The sequence below is a fragment of the Rissa tridactyla genome, chromosome 6 (genome assembly GCF_028500815.1).
Source record: "Rissa tridactyla isolate bRisTri1 chromosome 6, bRisTri1.patW.cur.20221130, whole genome shotgun sequence".
Lineage (NCBI taxonomy): Eukaryota > Metazoa > Chordata > Aves > Charadriiformes > Laridae > Rissa > Rissa tridactyla.
In genome coordinates this window covers 22,032,727-22,052,274 of record NC_071471.1, presented here as the reverse complement: position 1 = coordinate 22,052,274, position 19,548 = coordinate 22,032,727, and the positions used below count along the sequence as shown (strand labels likewise).

The following is a 19,548-nucleotide window of genomic DNA, read 5'->3' as shown; positions in this document are numbered from 1 at the left end:
CAGAAAGTAAATGCAATTCAGAATCGTCAGTATTCCTCAGAAGTCTTTTTCTTTCAGCAAAAGGATAGCAGCTGCAGGGGTAAACAGACATTTCTGGTAAAGTCATAGTTAATCTGCTAATTTAGTTGGAAGTCAGATTTAAGAGTACTATCGTTTAGACTGCATGGACTTTTTTAGAAGATGAAGAAACTCTGTAATAAAAGTTCTGAGACCTTGAGGCCTTAGTTCAGGAAGTGCTGTTCTGTCCGGCTGCTCCCCACAGAAGGTTCTGGCTGTCCTTACAGTAGTGGAAATTACATAATTGAACTATTGGTGCTGCTGAGTCAGGCCAGGGACTGTAAGAGAGAAAATACCAGGCCGTAAGTCTGCTTTGTGTACTCTTAATAGAGAGTTATTTAAAGGTATTGAAAGCTTATGCCAACAAACTATTCTTAAGAGATTGGCGGGGGAGGGTGCTATATTTCCTTAAGAGCTATATCCAGTATGAAATACAGTTGAGCCTCAAGTTACGTACAAGATTTCATCCTTGCAAATGTAAGGAGACCTTATGTAGATTATGAAGCTGCTGATTTATTTTTGAGACTTTATATGGACAGTCCTACTTAGGCTGGATATGCCTGCCAATTTACTGCATAACTGCAAAGATTGTCATAGAAATCACTACAAGCTCAGCTAGTTGAAGTAATGTTCTGCTGATAAAAATCTTTGAGATTGAAATTTTCTTAAGGCTTTGGAAAGAGCAGCAGCTGTGTCTCTGAAGGGCTTCCTTCTCTATAGAAGAGTGTGGATATTCGGGTTTTTTACTGCAAGTCATTTATTCCACCAAAATGGTTTAACTCTGTGCTTTTGCATGGCTAAAATGTTTTGTGCATTATAGTAATTTTCCTGTAATGTTTTTGTATTCATGGCCCATAAAAGGAATGTGTTTGATGCTTACTAACTAGACAGCTGTTGTAAGCAATAATTTGGTTGGCTTTTGTAGGAACTAAAAGAACAGCTTCCCAAACCTGTCTGCAGCTTAAAATAAACCTAGGAGGATGTCGTTGAGAAGCTTCACAGAGAGACTTTTTGAGTAGTTTTGTTGTACAGCACCCCTTCCTGGATTTAAAAGACATTTCCAGAAAGCTACGTGGCATACTGTATGGAGCAGAGGTGGCAGCAAGTTGTTATTGCTATTTGGTGGCAACCCTCTCCCCCCACCACCACCTTTTTGCTACCAGTTGGTATGTAATTGGGCACTGGCTGGTCTAGTAGGATTACTGTGATGGATGTGTGTAATTATAAAGGCACACTGCCTCTGTGTTGTTTAAGAAAAAAAAATAAATCTTTTGATCCTTGAGTTCTGCGATGGCTTCATACACTTGGGTAAAATCAATCACCTACCTTGGTTATCGGTGCTATTGAATTAATTATGCTTTTCGTTTTGCTTTGGTAAATTTTGCGTGATCTACCGAATAATGTTTCCAATGTTTTTCCATATTGACTAAAGAAGTTAGTCATCTTTGTTTCTCTCATTCTGGGAGATTCTGTGTACTCTTTATGAGTATGGCTGGTGAAGTTTTTAATGGACATTTACATTTTAGCTAAAAACTGTATAGATTGGATGACAACAGAGAACACATTTGGGGAGACCAAAGGGTAAATGATGATCGCTATCAGAAAGAATGAGGCAGCTAAGCAGTGTGGCTGGGACTTAAAACTGCATGTTGTGTTTTACAAAAGCAATGAGGAGAGGCCTCACTCAGGTCTAGGGAGAGTAGGTGTTTGAAGAGTTCAGAAAACTTTGAAGAACCTCCAAGCATACCTGTATTACCTGAATTCAAAAACAAGGTGAATATTATGAGGATAAGTTTCCACAGCTTCTCAAGAAGAGATCGTAGTGTTCGTATGATAAGCCATTCTGTGTTTGTTTTGCTCATCTAAGTTTATGGAGTGTATGTACAGTAGCGTGGCAGATTGAAATTTTTTGTTATGGTGGTTTTGCCTATTAACTTCATAAAAGTTAATTGACAGAATGAAGTCTGTCAGGTGGTTGCATCTGATGTTGGTGAAGCTTGTGGCTGCTTGTCATGTGTGTTTTGTTTTCCTGTTTGAATTCCCTGTACTGAAAGTTACATTATCACACAAGTAGGAATGTAAATCTATAAATCTAAAAATATTGTTCGGTTACAACAGAGGGCAGAATGTATTCTGCATGTTATGTCAAAAGTTAATTCACACGTTTTGTTAACTCTGGAATATTTTTTTTTTTTTACATTCCCTCAGGTATGTCTTTTATATGAGTTTAAAGCTTGAGTACTGTAGTATATGCCTACTGCATGAAAATCAAAATATGAAAATGGATGTTCTTTTTTTATTAGTACGGAGTGATAGTATCAAAAAGAAACAAAGCCTGAAGTTGGTGGGACAAATGTATCAACTAGCAAATACGTTTGTAAAAACAATGATGACTTTCTTTTGTTCTCTGAAGTCTTGTTGTGGGCAATTATGGACTATTAGTTTAAGAGTCTGATCTTTACCAAGTGATTGTTTCCTTTGAGAACTGTTGTTTGCCATAACTTTATGCTGTTTCATCAGGTCTTTCTAAATGTCATCATGGCCAATCTTCCACCTGTACTTGTTCCTGTTTGTAACATTTACCGGTACTACCCAATATTCTGAAATTACTTGTGATAGTAAAGTTAACATTAATTGAAATACTATAGCATAGGAAATTAAACTTCTGAAGAGTTGTAAAAAAATATTTTTAACATTTGAGATTTGCGGTGTTCCTTTGAAACATAATATCCATGTTTATTTTGTTGCCCTTGTTTTTAGCCTGATTTTTCTTACTTGTGTGAAGTCTTATTTATCCACAGAAGTGAAATACGAGGTAGGGATGGTCAGTACCCAGGAAAAGCAAAAACTTTTTCGTAATGTTCAAGTTCATAGAAGAGCAAGAATTTTTTTTTTTTTTTTTTGAAGCAAAGCTTGTTAAGATTTCAAGGATGCAGGAGAAACTGACTTGGGTTTATGACAATATATTATTTTTTTGTTTCAGGTGCGAGAAGATGTGTTAAACTCCTTGAATAACAACTTTCTACAAACACTAAACCAAGCGTGGAATGATCATCAAACGGCAATGGTGATGATTAGAGACATTCTGATGTATATGGTGGGTATTCTGCTTTTTCACACATTTAACTTGATGCAGTAAATTGTCTTTGGAAAAACATGAAGAAAGGCCCTGCATGCTGCTTCTTAAGACCTGCTGTCTGTCCCTTGTTTTGAATTCCCTGTGTGCATGCAAGATTAGTACGGATGTGTGACAAGTTATAATTGGATTCTTTTTCAGGTTATCTCATTATAACTTGAAAAATGCATCTGAAAAATAGTTGAATTTTGCAGTTCTTACAAAATAAGCTAGTTGGACCCATTCTGGCATGTTATAGATACTACTTGCATGTTTTAGTTTGTGTAGCGGTGGCTTCTTACTGTGGAGAGCATGAAGATGTAAAGCCTCCTCAAATTTGCAATGTAGTTGTTGTTCTTTAAGCTTAAGGGTTTGAAGAGGATAACTTTGCTTAGGTGCAGTCTGTGTCCTTGTATGTTATATTCTAATTGAATCCTTTGCTGTTCTTATAGAGCTTGGGTACAAGATTAAGCAGTGTACATGGATGAGAATGTGATCTTTGGTTGCATGGTTTTAATTTTAAAAGAAAAAAGAAGAGCATTCCTTACCTGATAGCTAATGGAAAAGGCCTTTTTAGAAGAGAGCGCCCCTTACATTCTTGTGTCTGGATTGTGCTGTGCTTTAGGTAGTTGATGTATGTTTAAATTCCCAGAACGGTGGGTGTGCTGTGAGGATGCAGGAGCGGACTTTTGCATAGCTTCTGGCCAAAGGCTTTAACCTTTGTTAAAAGAAGTATGTGTTGAGACGCTGTGGTTTCTTTGTGTAGAAACTTTTTTTTTTCCAAAATGTCATCCTGAAGATAGTACTTTATGCGGTATTAGACAGTGAAGGACAGACAACTGTAATGCGCTTTTTTTGTCAAAAAAGATGATTAGCCGAGATTGTACACCATCTGCTGAACAACTGGAGTTAAGATCTTATCTGGTAGCTGCTAAAGATCTCATGCTATGAAATTGAACCTGTTTGTGTTACCTGTGAAGAAATCCTACTTGGTTAATAAGCTACTAAAAGTTAAAGAATTTGGAGTAATTATTGTAGCTACATAGCTTAATTTTTTATGTATTTTTTATAATGGATTTACTGGCTTTCATGTAGTGGGTTTTGTGTGGTTTGGGTTTTTTGTTTTGTTGGTGGATTTTGGGTGTTGTTTTTTTTTTGAGTTGGGAAATGACCACATATCTAAAGATAGAGGCCTGGATAGAATGCCTTCAGTGACACTTAATGATCTGTGTATCTTATCTTGCCAAAAGGAAGATTGAGGGATTATTTTGAAGATGTACTGTCTTTGCTATGAGAAATCCTGGAATCTTTAATCTGTTTGTGAAGGACATACAAATCAATTGCTGCTTGCTGCATCTAGGCAAATTCAAGAATAGTTAACAAGTAGATTAATCTACCAAAGCTAGTGATGAATTTTCAGAAATGTTAGAAGGTGGAATGCAGAGCTTTCTAGGGGAGTAGTTGTTGTGTTAATAGCCACATACTATGTGTTATTTCAGTGCAGGAGGTGCTGGATGCTCCACATTACATAGGTGGTCAGAGTGGATAATGCAATGTTATATGTTGCTCTGAAATTCAATACGTCTTTGATCCCCCAAACAGTATCAGAGAAAGCTGGCTTATCATCTGTTCCTCTTTTAGTGTATTGACCAAGAAGTGCCCTCTTTGAGGAAGGGTTAAATGCTTCAGTTAGCACGTTTGGGGACAGATGAGAGTCCTAAGGTTGTTTTCTTTCTGCTCAAGAGAGCAATGTTTTGACTCTTGTTTGAAGCTTGCGAGTGCTGGTAGAACAGCCAGCCAGCCTTCTCTTTTCCACCAAAACTCCAGGAGGTGGAAATCCGCAGCACTCCTGCAAGTGCAAGTTAGACTTCGTCAAGTTGTATGTTAGATTCAGAACAGAATAGTAAACAAGTAACTTGAATACCTCTGGAATGTGTATAGTCTTTCATGTGCTGCTTGATTCCCAGTTATTTCAAGTGGGTGTTCGGTTGGGGCCTCCACTTGACTAATTAGTTTGCCTCCTGTAGGCTTTTTTGCCTTGTAACAAAATAAGACCCAAAGAAACAGAAAAGACACATCTACAATAAAATATATTTATAGAATAATAATAAAAATATAATAAATTTTTCTTTCAAAATGCTTATATAAACTTGGCAAACTTTAGGAGCACTGATATCTGTTAAAAATCTATAATGTAACATGGTTTTTGTGATTATAAATTTAATCTGTGTTAAAACTATGTAATGCAAAGAGCTGATACAAGGGGCAGAGTCCTTCCTCTTCATTGACTCGGAGGGGCGTAAGACAAATTGTCATTAAAAAATACATGCTTTGATTACAAAGTAAAGTATAAGCTGTGGTTTAAAATGTGACAGGTCTCAAAGATTTGCAGTTTCATCTTGGATGTCCTGTTGAGTCAAGCAGAATTCTGTTCATTGGAAATAGACTAGGAGCAGGAAACTTCTAGTCTTGAGTATGTGTTCATTCAAAAAGCTTGAAAAAGCTATTAGGGCCACAAATTATGAAGCAGAGAACATCTGTCAAAGAGGAGACTGGACTGCTCTTCAAAGAAGCAATTTGCAAGAACTTTATAAAATAAGGAATGATCTGTTCTTTTTCTATGACGTTGAGTCTGAATGTAATTTTATAGTCATATACTTATGTCAGAAATTGTTTATACCTTTTTATTCAAGCACAGCTATTATAACTTACATTAAAAATATTTTATCTTAAAAAAGCCAAACACTGTATAAATTCAGTCACCAGGCATTGTTAATTGATATGCTTGTGTTCCACCAGGATAAGTATATGCAATTACAGTATGTTTACAAATAAAGGATAACTCAATCCTTGTCTTATTTTGTAGGCCGTCTCAGTTACTTACCCATCAGTTTCAGGAAATGTACCTATTGGTACCCTGCAAGCCACAGTCTGACGCCAGTGAAAGTAAAACATTTAACATCCTCTTGAATTCTGATCTTACTCTCTTAAATTCTTGCTTCAGCCTAGTGATTGCACATCTTAAACTAAACCGTAATTGTTTTAATGCCGTGTTTGTTTTCCAGCGTATTTTCACCAACTAGCTCCCATATTATCTAAGTCAAAACATACACCTCTCCAGCCCACCTTAATCTCTTTCCTCTGTTTAATTTTGCCACTTCTAAAATAAAAATTAATTCAAATCAATCCTTTTTAGAAACGTATATATTTTGTATTGTGGGGTTTGTGCGTTAGGATACTTAATGACGAAAATACTTGCTGTGTGAGGTTTATGGAAGGTTTTCATTTTACATGCAGAACCTATTGCACAAGACACTTGCAAAGCTTGCCTTGTAGTTGCATTTTTAAAAAAGTGTATTACCCTGTCTCCTGTGTCTGTCTGGTAAAAATCTGCTTGATTTCAGGTCTGTTGTATAATGTAGTTGTAGTGTAAGGTTTTACAACCTGGAATTGCACAAGAAAGGCAAATCTAACTTTCTTGAGATATTTCCGTTTCCACAATTGAATTTCAAGTTTATGTAGCTTCACTCTATTTTGTAGTATATGTGCGCTAGCTCTCCTCCTTTTGTTTTACAAGTTTAGGCTACAGAAATCAGTGCCAGAAAAGATGCAATACTCTCTGGAAGTTCATGGTGCTGTCTGCAGCAAGCAGTGAGGTACCAAAGTAGTGAAGTCATGTCCTAAGTAGCGTCTCTGCTAAGTCATGTACTAAGACATGTTGAAGTAGTGAAGTAATGTACTGCATTTGAGCATATCTGAAATTCGGTCTCCCTTACGGCTGCAGCGTAGGTAAGCCTACCTGTGATAGTTTTTTATTTAGCTACTGTACGTAACAGTAGCAGCGGAGGTGCAGTTGTTCGGTCTTCCCTTCAAGGTACATGAGCACGAGTATTCTTGGAACATCTTACGGAAACTGGGCTAAACTGGATTCTGTGGTGTCCCTTCTTTCCTATTTATGCTTGCTATATTTAAAGCAATTTCAGGTATGCAAGCACAGCAGTCACCCCCTGGCTGTGTTATGGGCAGATGGGTAGTGCCAGTTCAACACTTGGGAATGTAGCTGCATATTTTGCAGAGGGCAGAGCCTTCTCTTCTCGTCTCTGTGGTGCACAAAGCTGGTGTCTTGATTTCGGCCAGCTCTGACAGATAGGCTATCTGAGTTTTGACCTTGGGGCATATGACTCTCATTGTTCATGGCTTACACACAAGGTAGTGGGGAGAAGTGTTGTTTTTATTTTCAGAGCTAGGATCAAAGACACTTGCACTATATATATACACAACAGTGTCTGAAGGCTACGTCATCCAGGTAGTGAATGGATGCAGAGATGGGTGAAATATATTTTACAGTAGGTAACTTGCTTTAGTTGAGATCAGAATTATTCTGCAATGTAAGCAGCGTTGTAGTTGATGAATAATTGCTGTCTGAAACTCCACCCTTGTCTCCTGAGAGTTACTCTTACCTTTAAGCACCTGCTGCTTCTCCCCGTGGGAAGTGATTGCTGTTCAGCAGCATGTAGCCTTGTCAGTCAAACCTGTTCCCAAATGGGGTTTCCTGTCTCTAAGATTATTTTTTTTAGGTTGAGAGAGCTTCCAATAAACAGTAAAAGTGATCTGTTACCAAGGGTAAGCAAATCAGCACTCTCCGAAACATTAATGCTGCTGCTGTAATTTGGGTATGGTAGAGTGGTGGGGCTCACTAAAGGGTCATCGCTGTTACGCTGAGAAGAGGATCTAGTGCAGTTACTATTTCATTTCATAATGGCAGTGTTTAGCATCGCCACAACAGAAGCTATGCAGATGAGTCATGACCATGGCGTTAATCCGTTTTGATACCTTGCTGCCTGTGCTTCAGAGGCCTGAATATTCTTTGGAAATAATAGATATATTCTTTTCTCCTGAGGTTATGTAGTATACTAGACACTACTTTTCAATTTTATCTTTCATCTCTTTGAAAGTCTATTCTAAGCATGTCTTACTTTAGAATCACATTTACTTCTGTTCTTGATACAAGTGTATAAATAAGAGAGTGAAATAAATAATCCTGATTCTAAATAACAGGAAAAAATGGAGTAACATATTCCAAAGATCTAGACCACCATGTGTTGCTAAACTCAGTTCTTGAGACCAATTAGTAAACTTTTTGCTTTGAGGCAGAACTGAGCTTGCTTCATGAGGCACAGAGTATGCATATCTGACCTGTTCCCATCTTGTTTTTTCAATTAAATTAAGTGCTGCCTGTCTGAAGGGAGCAAGTGGGAAATCATTCATGAATTGTGGAACCCAGTGTTTCGCTTTCCTCTGGTCATCAAGTGGTAATCTGGCATATAATTAATATATGAATAATTTTGCCGTGTAAATTCAGCTGCTAAAATACTAGAGGGTGTGGCGTCTGTTCCTTCTGATTTTTTTCTAACTGTGGAATTCATATAAACTTACAATTTTCTGATCTTTTTTTTTCCATAGTCTGAGGCATGATTGTTATTTTTTTTTTTTTCCAAATAGTTTAGTTTTCTAGGTGTTTTGAGTAACTTTACATTTAAATTCTGAGTGTGGTAAAGCACTTTAGATCATTGATGGAAGCAGTGGAGAAGCTAATTTTTATACTCAATTTCAAACGTTGACGGTCATCCTTTATAGAATTTTTTTATTATATTTTTTTAATGTTGTTATAGCTATGTAAATTCTCAGAAAATGTTATCACAAATTTGTGAGTTGGTACAAAACTCTTAACTCTTCCTAATATCATCATCCTGAGGCTTAAATGCTAGTAAAGCAGTACTACTTGTAGTTACCTTAACTATTACATTAGAAAAATGAAATGAAAAAATCATTGCTCATCTCAGAAACAGTTTGTAAAAACTCACTGTTTTTCTATTCTTAATGTTGTTTGAAATGGTCTTACCTGGTACAGCACTACTTGGATATCAAGTGAACATACTCATTTTCTGTGTGCTAGTAACTTTATTAATAGTTTTCCTTTTCTAGAGTGTTGATAAGTTGGGAGAGAGGAACAGAAAAGGGGAGACAAATTTTTGGAGCATTTTTGCGGGTAGCAGTAAGAAACTCCTGGTGTTTGCTCAGTGGCGTCTTAGTCAACTCTGATGGTGTTTGGGCTATATGGACTTGGAATCCTGTTCCGAGGATCGACCTTGAGTTGTAAACGTAGGTAGTGTAGAGCTAGTAGATAGCTGAGGAGCTCAGTCCTTCCTATAGACTGAGATTATGTAGGGAGATAGAATTTAAAACCATACTGAAACAAAAATTACTCTTCTTTCCCCCGTCATTTCTATTTTTGGGAGGGTGTGTATGTGTGCAATTTTAATGAAACATAACAAGGTTTCAAGATACTTGCTTGTTGAATGAAAGTGAATTTTGGAGGGGGGGGTATTCTACAGAAGTCCTTCTGTACAATTTTTCAGTAACAATCCATAAACGTTTTGATTGTAACTATTCTCATTTTGGCTTGACTTTTCCTTGTTTATCTAACGATGCTATTTCAGGAAATGTCACTGAATTTTGAGGGGGAACCGTCTGTCTAAAAGGAGTGGTAGGAAGATGCATGGGAAATGGGGAAAAATCAACTGGTTTTGCTTAAAGAACAAAAACAGGTGGATGTAAGGGTTTGAGTAGATAATAAAACCTCTTTCAGATTGTGCCACAAGTTTTGTCATTATTTGGAGATTCCCCTGCCCCCAGACTAAAAAGTGGGAAAGCTGGAGATTTGTTCTGGCATGTTGTAGTCATAAATGCTGTGCTTACACTCTTAAGCAAAGTAGACTTTCTATGTAAATGACATTTTGGAAAATGGGACTGATCTTGAATTTTGAGGATAGTCATAGTTTGTTTTTATGAAGAAAGGAGAGGAGACTAATTTGATTATTTCTGTATAGTGGAAATGTGACCACTTTTGAATTTTTGAATAGCACAGGTGTACTGTATTTAAAATTTTATTGCTGTGTATGCCTTTGTTGTAGGACCGTGTGTATGTGCAACAAAACAATGTGGAGAATGTCTACAATTTGGGCTTGATTATTTTTCGAGATCAAGTTGTACGCTATGGTTGTATTAGGGATCACCTGCGGCAAACTCTGTTGGATATGATTGCAAGAGAAAGGAAAGGAGAAGTTGTAGACAGGTAAGATGTTTGTAAGTGACTGTCTTTTGTTGTAAATAATACCTGTCAATTTTGAGGAGTGAATCCAGAACATACACAAATAAATCATTGCTTAAAGATGCATTTCTGATCACAAGTAAAATTTCTCCATAATCTGCAATAACATATTTCTTTGTACATAAAGGTTTAGCATAATGGTAAATAGGGAAGCTTGTTAATATATATATTTTTAAAATATTTATCTTGTGTTTTTATTAAAACTTTTGTTAAATCTCTCCCAAATGCCAGAGCATTTGGTTATAAAAGCAGAATTTTGACAATTCTTTGCCTCTTCTTACACTGTATTTCCTCTGTACTGAGAGATTGTTTAATTTTCTTGTACCTGTGTTTTTATTTTATTATTTTTGACGTTTTCTTTTTTAATTCTATTTCCCTTCCTTATGTTTTGATCCATCTGTTTCTTGGTAGTTCAGTTGCATCTCTGAGCTTTTAAATCTGTTCCTTGTGTTCTCCGGACAGTTTAGTAGATGTGGAGTTTTGTGCCACACACTGCAGATATTGCAACTGAAGTAACTTTAAATTTGCAAGTTTTCTTGTGCTTCTCCAGTTTCAGAGCAGCTGTTGGGTGTGGAGATATGTAAACTCCATGCTACTTTGGCTGCAGTTCTGTGATTGAGATTGCCCAACACGCGATTTATGAAGAGAAAAATACTCCCTGGCAACAGCTGTGTATTGTCCCCTACTGCCAGAAAGTGGAATTTTTTCCTGGATGTGATTCTTTTGTTTTCACATATTATTGTTGTGTTTCTGTGCCTAACCAAATGCTTAACTTGGAAATACATTTTCATTTTGTCATGTTTAAAAAAAAAAAAACAAACTAAACAAACAAAACCCCCGAACTTTGTGCAGAAACTTCCATCTGTGTAATTGTTTTGAAATGCTCAGTTCCAACCTATGTGTGCAACTTTTGGTTTTCTTTGAAGTAGTATTTTTGGTTATTTTCTTGTATGTTGAAATATGTTCTTAATAGTTTTCCAAGTTAGTAGAACTTGAGACCTGCTTTCTTATCATTGTATTTAAAATATTTAGTAAACATTGTCAGCTCCATAGTTTAGAACAGAAGTAAAAAAATCTTGCTCCTGTAAACTTCTTGAAAACCTGTCATGTACCAAAGAGATTTAGGATGGACTTTCTATTACTATATTTTATTTAAGTGGATATGGTCTGAGTTGTTATTCTGCTGTGTACTCTGTCTTACAAGCATGTAGATTTCTCAAGTTGTTAACAACTTACTTTTTGGCAGAGGCGCAATAAGAAATGCTTGCCAGATGTTAATGATTCTAGGTCTTGAAGGAAGGTCAGTCTACGAAGAAGACTTTGAGGCTCCGTTTTTGGAGATGTCTGCAGAATTTTTTCAGGTACAGCAATGTTGTAATATCATATTTGGAATGTTGTTATTAACTACTTGTAATTGTGAGAATTGGTGGTACTTAAGTAATTGCTACTTATTTGATGAGTGTGTCCATATCTGTTAAATAGGAAAAAATTTTACTAATTTTTTGACAAAAAAGCGACACAAATTTTACAGAATTACGATAATTTGAATGTAGTTTTGAAATACGGGTGCTGATAGCATGCAAAGTAATCGTTATGCCGATCTTGTGCCTGCTTTGGGCTATTTCATGCAACTTAGTCTATCCCTGCATTGCAGCCACAGTCTTTTTGAAATACCAGTAGCATGAAATGTTCAAACTGTTTCAGGCTGGGAACGGAGCAGGGAGACTACTTGTCAAACTAGCTTTGAGTAAGCTTTGTTTCCATCATAGTTTCTACATTCGTGAGTTTTATATTTTGTAATAAAATGAACCGAGTCAGAGAATTAAGTGTATCCAAATGGCTATCCAGTTGTTGACCAACCACTGAATAATAACACATTTTAAATATTTCCTGAGGTTTTTTGTGAGATAGTTTCAGGAAAAAAGCCACTTGAATTGTTAAGTGTAATCATGCTCCTCTATTGTTGGAAAACAATAGAAATTGTAAAACATGTTAAAAGGTATCTAGATAAGATGATTTGTCAGTCTCCCAGTTCTCATGCAGGATCGACTATCTTACTATATTCTCTGATCTCCAAACCTCTTTGAAAATCAGAAGCATATGTTGCACAACCTTTTAAAAGTCATTGCATTCTGTTTTTCATTGGTGCTACATAAATGAAAGTAATTATTTTTTCTGAATTTTAAGTTGTACTTCTTAGCTCTGCCTTTAAATAAAAAATAAAAAAAATCTTTCCTCCAGAAGAGGACCAGTATGGCTAAAAACAGTTAGATGTGAAATAGCATGCTAAGCATTGTCACTAACGAGCATAATGAGAACTATTGATCCTTACAACTCAAAAATATGCCATAAACTGGTATTTTAAAAGCAATCTTTGCCTCTTCCCTCTCCCCATCCTTCTGTTTTCTTTGGACCTGTGGCTAAAACTCTAGGTGGTAACTGGAAACTAGGTTGGCTTAGGTTGTTTTAGTATGAAAAATACCGTGTTCATATGGCATGTGCCCCCTTGTGTACACTAACATGATTTGTGTAATAGAACCTTGATTTTGTGTTAAGCATGTATGTAAATCTTGGGGGTATAACGATCTCCTTTGCTGGAGATGCTAATTTGAACTTGCTTATCAATGCTGATCTGAAATAACCAGTACGTTTCATTTTTCCCCTTTAAAAAAAAGAAGTCTAAAGTATTAATTTGTGTTAATTGCAGATGGAAAGTCAGAAATTTTTAGCTGAAAACAGTGCTTCTGTATATATAAAGAAAGTAGAAGCTAGAATTAATGAAGAAATAGAACGGGTGATGCATTGTCTGGATAAATCAACAGAAGAACCAATTGTGAAAGTTGTTGAGAGGGAGCTTATTTCCAAGCATATGAAAACTATAGTGGAAATGGAGAACTCTGGGCTAGTTCATATGCTGAAAAATGGGAAGACAGAAGGTAAGACTGCATCATATGGGACACGGAAATGCATATGTTACTGCTTATTGGTTTTAAACGTAGGATAACTGGAGCTTAATGTTTGTGTTCCTGTGTAGTTGTAAAAACACTTAGGTGGCTCTGTTTTGCAAACATTTGAGAATATTACTTTAGAGACTTTAGAGGTCTTTTAAAACAGAGCCCGTACGTATAACTTGTTTCTGTGTAGTACTAGGTACGGGTACTTTTTGGTAAGCCAAGTATCTCTTAAGAAGAGTACAAATCTATTGTAGTGGTCTTTGTTACCTATTTTCCATTGGCTATTTTATTACTTTCATTCCTCTAGTATGTAGCTGTCAAAATACATTGGAGTTCTTTGGCCCACAGGCAGTTACTTAAAAAGTGCTAGTGTAAATGACTTATGTAATAGAAGTATTGCAGGGCCAATTCTTGGGGAGAGGGCTTTGCTGCAGAAAAAAAAGTTGGCTGTTTTTAAAGGATAAGCATCAGTTTATCAAAGTGGTTGAAAAAGAAGGGCTCGGCTTGATTTGGTTTTCCCTGGTAGAGGTTAATGCGAGACAGAATGACTAAATGAAATTTACTGTGGAAAGAGATAGAACATAAGTTTCTAAAGCAGCATAATGAAGAGAGTGATTGTAGCGTCTATATTTAGAAATCAGTGCTCACGCTAAAGCCATGAGAATGGGGAACACAGTTGCTGCTTAGATTAATGGCCTTTGTTCATTAAAGCAGCTTCACAATTACTAGGTGATAGTCGGAGTGACAAAGTGAGCAAATAGCTGTAAGAAAAGAGAATTACTGTATTGAAAAGGAAAGTGATGACACTGTACTTAACCATTTTTCTTTAATATCCAGTTACGATTGCCTTCGGGCTGAGGGTACAATGATATTGAAGGGTATTCATAAGATACGGGAATTAGTTTAACTTTCATAGGCCTTTGTTTTTGATTTAGTTAAATACTAGAGAGGAAATACTTGCTGCATTGTGAAGATAAGACTTTGCATAAACGTACAAGGATGGATTGCTTTTCTTTAAAAGCCATGTTTGAGCTAAGTCACTTCTCATGATTTCAGATGGGTGAAACAAAGTAGTGTAACGTTGTATGGCTGACTTTAGGACAAATATGAATTAAACTCCAGATTTTACCAGTTTTTGCTTCTAATACAGAAACAAGCATCTTGTTAGTGTTGTCCTATTTGATTTAACTAAGATTTTTTGTATGAATTTTAATACAGTATTTCATTTTTGGGATGACGATCTTGCAAACTACGTTCTTAAATACCACTGTGAAAAATAATCTTACTGAAGCTTTAAGTGTGCTGTAGTTTAGCACACGCATCAACTTCTGCTGGCCTGGGGATCAGCAATAGCAGATTCCATGCTATAGGGAACCTTGGATGATTGAACGCAGCCTTTATTTTTAATTTTGTGGCTACTCTGGTCAGCGTGTTGTCAGGGATAAAGGAAAGAGGGCATCAGAAGATTCCAGTGCCTGAGTTATTACGGGATGCTTTTTGTGGCTCAAGTGGCTGAACTTTTACTGTTGTCTTTTGCTATGAACTGAATGAGTTAACAGAAGTATTACAGACAGAGGGCGTCCTGCATAATATCTCATTCTTGCTTCCAGACCTTGCTTGTATGTACAAGTTGTTCAGCCGTGTGCCAAATGGTCTGAAGACAATGTGCGAGTGCATGAGCTCATACCTGAGAGAGCAAGGCAAAGCACTAGTTTCGGAAGAGGGAGAAGGAAAGAATCCAGTTGACTACATTCAGGTAGTTAAAATACATAACTGCATTTTTTTCCCTTTTCCACTTTTCCCAGAGTAGCAGTTAACTCTGTGATTGATAAGGTAAACCTTAACACTGGTTCAGAAGGGATTATTATTAATAAGTTACCTTCATAATATTGTTTAAACTGTACACTTTCTGATTTTTTTTTTTCTGACATCTTTAGAACTCTTACCTAAATTGCTTGGAAAAGCACATGCTCAGGTTTTGTGCTTTTGGTAGCTGCTTTTATTAAACAACATATTCAAGCTAGTGATGTAACTGCTGGGAGCTTTTTATATTATTCTAAATGATATTTGCCTCCAGAAGGAGCTGTACGTCTGCTGGCAAATAGCTTTCTAGAGTCTGTTTTGTTTAATTTTATGTAATATTAGCTATCAATATTTATTTCATGGCAAGATTACCTATGACTGAGAGGTGGATATGTTATATATAAAACATAACAAATTACTTGTTTCATTCTTGGTCTCCCTGAGAAACAGGACACTTCTGCATGTTAGAAAACACAAGTGTTATTTCTTGTTCTCCATCTCTCACTAAGAAGTGATGTGTACTGTTAATTTACCAAGATCACAAAATGTGCTTCAGGAGTGTTTGCCATCTTTTCTCTCCCATTCTCTCCGAGAAGATGGTTTTTAAATTTGCACGTACAATCTTTAGAGTTCATTGAACTTTAGGGAAATCTTTTTATACCTGAAAGATGTTTTATACTTAATGTGAAAATGTGTATTAATTATATGTTAAGTTTGGGGTTTTTTTTTAAATGTGTAGTTCAAGTCTTTGTCTGGTTTTTATGAGGAACGTTTTATGCTGTATGTCTATTATCATCTCTGCTGTTTTGTTTGAATCGATAATTTTGCTAGAACTGGTTACTATTAGAAGAAGCCATTTGAGTATAAACTTATTTTTGATTGGATTATTGATTTTTTCTGGCAATGCTGAAGCAAACTTCTTACCAAGATTGGACAAGAATTCACCTCTCCAAGGACTGTTAAAAAGAAGAAAGAATGCGCTTTGAAACTTACTAAGTTTAATGATAAGGGCTGTTACGTTTTTTGTGGTGATATGATTTAAAATAAAACCAGGGGCAAGTGAAGTGGAAAATAAGTATCTGGATTGCTTTGAAGTAATTTTCACTCCTTTTAATTCTTGATGGACATAAAGGGGTGTCATAAAAAATTTAACTGAGAAAGAGTTAAAAACTTATAATTGTAAAGATGCTATCGATGTTTCCCGCTTCAAAGGCGAATAGCATAATGAAGCTGAAGACGACTTACAGCCATACTGCGTGTGCTTTGGCAGAGCTCATACTCTCAGCCCATTATTATGTACCCCAACCATCTCATTAAGATGTCTTAGGGAAGGGATTGATATTTGATTACCACTAAAACCCCAAACAGGTTTATCCTCCAGTTCCATTGATACAATGGAAGAAGAGAAAAATGCCTATGAATTGAGAAACCACCTCACTCTTCTCATCTCACCCACCTTCACCCAAGTCTTTCAAGAACTTAAATAGCAATAAGAAGACAGACAAGGAAGCTACATTATACCATCAAGAAAAAAACCTTCATCATAGTCCAGCACTGCTTCTGCAACATGACATCACCAAACCTTGAGCATAATTGGTGAGATGATTGCAAAAGCATTGCCAGGGGATTAGACTTAAAACTGCTTAAAATAATTTGAAGGGATGTTGAAATGCTGTTGTAATTTAAGGTACTAACAGTTTCTCCTGTTTAACACCAGGTTGTTCAGATGGTGTACTCCTGGAGAGGAGGCATAAGCTAACTTTGGTAAACAGAGAGATAGTGGGATTTACTTTGAATTTAAAATTTCTAATACGCACTAATTAGCCTGTCTAAAGACCATTCCTTTAAGTGAGATGGTGAGTTCCTAAGAAACATTACTACTTCCTTGAGTAATTCTTGAATGGCTTCTTTAAGTAACCACATATAAATAATTTCTTAAGAAACTGAAGACTTCAAGATCATTTAACCTGAACAGTTTGTGGGCAGTAGTTATTCATGATAAATTTAACTCTCAAGTGAAATCTCTCTCCCCCCTCAAATGCTGTGTTATTTATGAAACCCTGTGTGTATCATATATACTTAGCAAGATGCTTAGGGGATTTTAAGATGCTTCCGCCTGCATGCAGTTGTTTTAACTCCGTGTGAAGATGGTGCAAACCCTAAAAATGATGTCAAGAATCGAACGGTTTAGCTCAGAGGAAGTGGTGCGGTTCACTCCTGTGAACTTCACACTGTGATAACCAGAGAGCTATTACTTGTTTCTAACTTTTATGTATTCACAGTGACTCTTAAAGATCAGTAAGAAGCACGCGACTAAATAATGCAGAACATGAACTGAAATTAGAGGGTGAAAACACCTAACAAGACTAGGCCTGTTGTTGCAGTCTGTGTTCTCCTCAAACTTGCTTAGTAGCTCTAGGGTTGCAGTTAGTGGGTGTTTAGCCTCATCTTTCCTGTATCGTATATTTATGATAGTGACTCGGTCAACGGTATTTGAAATAGAAAAGGCTTAACAAGCACAACAAATATCTCCTTTAATTTGTGGATTTAAAAATATGGTAAATCAGCTTATTTAATAAGAGCGATTAAAAAACTTCTTAATCTTTGAGTGGCCTCAAAGCAAACTGCAGCAGTATTTGGCACTGTTATTTTAGCCAGTTTTTCTGAAAATTGCTTCCATAAGAGATTTGTGGCAGATATAGGTATTTAAAAATGGAAATGAAATTTCGGATACTTTCTAACAATGCCAAACGTTGGGAGCTTTGCAGAATCTCTGACTGTAGACATAGTCTTCACTACAACTTCATCTGTTATTACTGTTTTACAGCCTGCAACTTCAAATCAATGAAAATGTTTATACCTTTTTTTTTAAGGGTTTACTGGACTTGAAGAGTAGGTTTGACCGCTTTCTTCAAGAATCTTTCAATAATGATCGACTCTTCAAACAGACTATTGCGGGTGACTTTGAGTACTTCCTCAACCTCAACTCTAGGTCTCCGGAGTACCTCTCATTATTTATTGATGATAAGCTGAAAAAAGGAGTCAAGGGAGTAAGTATAAGTTAAATTAAAAGATCATTCTCTTTTGTTAACTTGGGTCAGATGAAACTAAAGTACTTTTCCACGAATCATTTTTTTATATTAAGATAAACGTCAGTACTGCCTTAAAAAAAAAAAATATATACACGTGACGCATCTGAGCTTGTAACGCTTTAGATCTAAACTTACAGAAATAAGGCACAAGGAGAACAACTCAAGATGTTGTGAGGCTTCTCCCCCATCTCTGAAGCACTGGATTACTTCTGTCAAATACCCCCTCAAAAAAAATAAATTAGATAGTAGTAGTTTCTGCAGCTCCCTTCCTTTGAAACGTTAAATATCAGTTCCTTAAATATCTTTATAGTTTTGCAGTTATTCTCAATATCTAATAATTTCTTTTGAATGTTAAATCACTTGGGTAGGGGAACCGGTTTAATTCTTTTTCCTGCTTTTACATAATGGAGGACTGTTACCACATCTGTCTATTCTACCTTAAGTACAGCTGTTTCCATCAGTCTTATCTCATAGCTTCTTTCATGACGTTTTTTGAGGTACAGCACCCGGAACTGGACAGGATGGTTCAGCTGAGGTTTCAGTGGCTCTGAATAAAGCTGAATATTATTGCACGCATCTTATGCTTTGGGAATCAAATAACAAATTCTATTTATCTATAAAATAAGCAATCATTTTATTTGTTGTGGCACTAGACGGGCTTTGCAAAATTAGTCTTAACATTCAAATGCTTTCATTCCAAGCTAACTTTCCATATTCCTAATACTAGTTTTCATCTGTCATATTATTTTTTTTTTAAATACTTAAAAAACTTGTCCAGGAACTCTTTACTATGTTTACCAGGCATTCTGCCTATCGATCGTCTCCCTTCTCCCTCTCAATTGCTTTTCCCTCCGTTTTAGATCTATTTTCTTTCTTTGCTCTATTGAGTTTGTGCACTGTTGGTTTGGCTCTACCATTCACATGTTGGTACCAGTTTTGTTGGCTTCTTTATAGGCTCCTGTTAGACCATATGTTTGCTGTGAATTAAGTATGTAGGTTGTATAAGACACTTGTGCTGGAAGGTTAAAACCAGAATATTATTTCTTTTACAGCTAACAGAGCAAGAAGTAGAAACCATATTGGATAAGGCAATGGTTTTATTTAGGTTTATGCAAGAGAAGGATGTTTTTGAACGCTATTACAAGCAGCACTTGGCAAGAAGACTTCTCACAAACAAGAGTGTTTCAGATGACTCTGAGAAAAATATGATCTCTAAATTAAAGGTAAGACAGTCTCTGCATACTTTTTACTTCTTTTTTTTTTTTTTCCATAAGTATGGTTTCTTCTGTTTTTACATAAGGGGTAGATGACATACATCTTGATTGCTGTTACATACAGATTTGATTTTAAAGCCCC

The 19,548-nt window shown here is 36.2% G+C and overlaps 1 protein-coding gene across 1 annotated transcript in view; it reads left to right on the top strand.

The window, feature by feature from the left end:
- Positions 1–19,548, top strand: part of CUL3 (cullin 3) — a 59,018-nt gene that overhangs the window by 24,531 nt on the left and 14,939 nt on the right. The window contains exons 3-9 of the mRNA XM_054204744.1: positions 3,041–3,154; positions 10,147–10,307; positions 11,590–11,704; positions 13,051–13,279; positions 14,908–15,053; positions 17,974–18,150; positions 19,245–19,415. Coding sequence (XP_054060719.1) covers positions 3,041–3,154; positions 10,147–10,307; positions 11,590–11,704; positions 13,051–13,279; positions 14,908–15,053; positions 17,974–18,150; positions 19,245–19,415 — 1,113 coding nt within the window. The remainder of the gene's footprint in view (positions 1–3,040; positions 3,155–10,146; positions 10,308–11,589; positions 11,705–13,050; positions 13,280–14,907; positions 15,054–17,973; positions 18,151–19,244; positions 19,416–19,548) is intronic.